Genomic DNA, 2,849 nt, shown 5'->3' on the forward strand with positions numbered 1-2,849 from the left:
TTCCCCCCCCCCCCCCCCAGCCCCGTCTCACCACAAATGACCGTGTCTGTTGCAGCCCAGGAACCCTGAATTCTGCAGCAGGGCCCACTAGCCAACCCCACAACTTCCAGTTGCATACTGCACTACCAGTGGGTTAGACAGAACAGTTCTATAGACTGGAGCCAGCCCATGGGCAGTACGTTTGTACACCCTTGACATGTAGCATGAGGAGAGGAGAGGTGAGGCACGTGTACTCTGTAGATACTGCTAAGATAAAAAAGTCGAAGTGCTTGAGGGAAAGGTGTATTCACCACAGGATGTGTTTGGACAGTAACCTTCATAGAGCTCCAGTTGCTGGTGGGTAATTCTTTTTCACAAAGTCTGTACACTGGCAGTGATCTTTTTTTTTTTTTCTTCCTTTTTTTTCCTTTTTCTTTCTTTGGTGGACAGTGTTTCTACATGTACATGTGCAGTACCTAAATATGTCAGCTGACAACTTGTTTATTTGAACTATTTCTTACTATTGTTTCTTGCTCAAAGTACAGTAACTTGTGTTTTAGGTAGAATAGTATGCATTTCATCTACAGTGTTTAGTCAGTTTGCAATATTTGGAATTATGATCCAATAGAAATACATTCTATAGTTGTGTCTCAGAAGGGTATAGATAATATAACAATTTTTAATGACCTTTTAAGTTTCTTTCCAAACCTTGAGGGTTCTATTGCCTGTCACGTGGATAGTTTAAAATAAATAACTATAAAACTGCTATGTTGTTGTTGCACTTAGAAGCCAGGCATAGATATTACACTTTTACCTATATAAGTGATTGGAAACCTGTCTATACCTGTAACAGAACAGAAGTTTGGCACACAAAACTTGTCTATACCCATAACAGAAGTTCTGCACACACCGATTTAAAAATGGTGGAACCCGGTAAGATTTTCTTCCCTCACCAAAGGGCAAATATGCGTTCTGTTCACTACCGTTCTAAACTATGCTGCTTACAGAAAACCACATAACTTAGATCAATTCCACCTCAGGCTTTTTGAATGTCTGTACTTAATCAGAGAATCTAATAATAAAACCTGGGTCCATTGAGCCAGGTGCTGTACAGATGTAACAGAATGACTGTTCCCAGAGATGATCCTAGCAGGGCACGGGGCCCAGGGCAAATCAGCCTGTGTGGGGCCGGACATAAAGAAGCCATCATGGGGGGGAGGTGGTGGGCATCTGGATGTGAAGCCAGTGGTGGCACGGAGCCACCAGCACTAGGTGGGCCCTGAAGGAAGGGCTGTGACAGCTCCTCCCGGCTCCGCCTGGGGCGGTTGTTCCTATTCACCCCCCGCTAGGGATGACCCTGACTTGAAAGACCTAACAACAGTCCAAGTACATATTAATAAGTTAAAGATACTAAAATATGTTTAATCAAATGTTATGCTAAAAGGCTTTAAATTGATCACAGCAGGGGTCAGAAAGGATTTTTCCTTTCGTACAGCAAGGTACAATCTACAACTCATTTTTGAAGGGCTAAGATTTTTACCTAAGCATTGGTTATTGGGCATTACTAGAGGCAAGACACTTCAGCTGATTGAAGTAAAGGTCTGAATCAGCATGGGGTACAGTGCTGGGGGGGAATAAAGCATCTTCGTAGGGCTCTGGAGGTGAGAGTTCCAGCATTACTCTAGGGTCTTGCGAAAGACCACCTTCAGCAGCCTCACCTGCATATAGGTACCTGATATTTGGGATGGGGAACCAAGAATGGCCTGAAGTGATGCTGGCCCCTGTGTGCCATTGGATATAGGAAACTGTTGTGCCTCAGTCACACTATCCCAATGAGCCTGAGGACTTGTGCAGAACCTTGATTTGACTGAGTCAGTATGGTAGGTTCTCTGATTCTAGAGATGTGTTTGGAGAATAAAGGAATATGTTTAATATTTTCTTCCTTTGTGTTTTAAAACTGAAATGCAGAATTACAAAAACATTTAGGCTGGGTGGGGCAAATCTACCCCTTGGATGCCTGTGAATATGAATTTGCATAAAGATGTCTTTTCTTTCTGATTGCCTTTTTAGGTTGTACTTGTCAGTGGACATCTGGACAGCTGGGATGTTGGACAAGGAGCCATGGATGATGGTGGTGGAGCATTTATATCATGGGAAGCGTTATCTCTTATTAAGGATCTTGGTAAATATTTAGTCAAAGAAATATTCTAATATGTAAGATTTCTAAGATGTTCAGTGTAATTTTTAAAAAAATGGAAGATAATATATGCCTTTAATCTTCTCCATCCTGAGCACAAATATTCACCGCTCAAAGGAAATAGCCCTCACTTTTACATCACCTTTTTCTTTACAGGACAGAATTAACCAGTCACTTTCTAAAAATAAAGCATCTGCAGGATTATATAAAAAGAGAGTTTAACTATAGCTTTAATATGAGTGCAGATTTGGAAGACTGATTCAGAAATGAGTTTATTGATTTAAGACAGGGGCTTTCAACCTTTTTAAGTTAGTGTACCCCCTTACTGATTGATGAGTGAGGGGGGTCTCCCATGCGCAGTAGCAAAAGCAAGCAGAAGCCCCAGCGGCGAAACATGTTTGTGCTGTCTCTTTAAACTCATCTTTATTTGTGGTACTGTAGCCATTCTTAGTATAATTTCTTTTTGATTTTCAGGTCATTAACAAGTTCATGATGCAGCCCTAATTGTTTTTTTACTATGCTTCCTATCTTTTTTTCTCACAACTTCTATCTTGCCATTCCTTATAGTGACCTTTATAGAGGATAAAATTGTTAGAATCACAGAATAGTAGTGTTGGAAGGGACCGGAGGAGTTTCATAGTTTCATAGATTTAGGGTCGGAAGAGACCTAATA

The 2,849-nt window shown here is 41.1% G+C and overlaps 1 protein-coding gene across 1 annotated transcript in view; it reads left to right on the forward strand.

Moving 5' to 3' along the window:
* The window catches only part of CPQ (carboxypeptidase Q), a 394,576-nt gene that overhangs the window by 248,838 nt on the left and 142,889 nt on the right, over nucleotides 1-2,849 (forward strand). Inside the window, exon 6 of the mRNA XM_019527970.1 lies at nucleotides 2,050-2,161. Coding sequence (XP_019383515.1) covers nucleotides 2,050-2,161 — 112 coding nt within the window. The remainder of the gene's footprint in view (nucleotides 1-2,049; nucleotides 2,162-2,849) is intronic.

Source organism: Gavialis gangeticus, unplaced genomic scaffold (genome assembly GCF_001723915.1).
Source record: "Gavialis gangeticus isolate Ggan-Ray unplaced genomic scaffold, GavGan_comp1, whole genome shotgun sequence".
NCBI classification, from domain to species: Eukaryota; Metazoa; Chordata; order Crocodylia; family Gavialidae; genus Gavialis; species Gavialis gangeticus.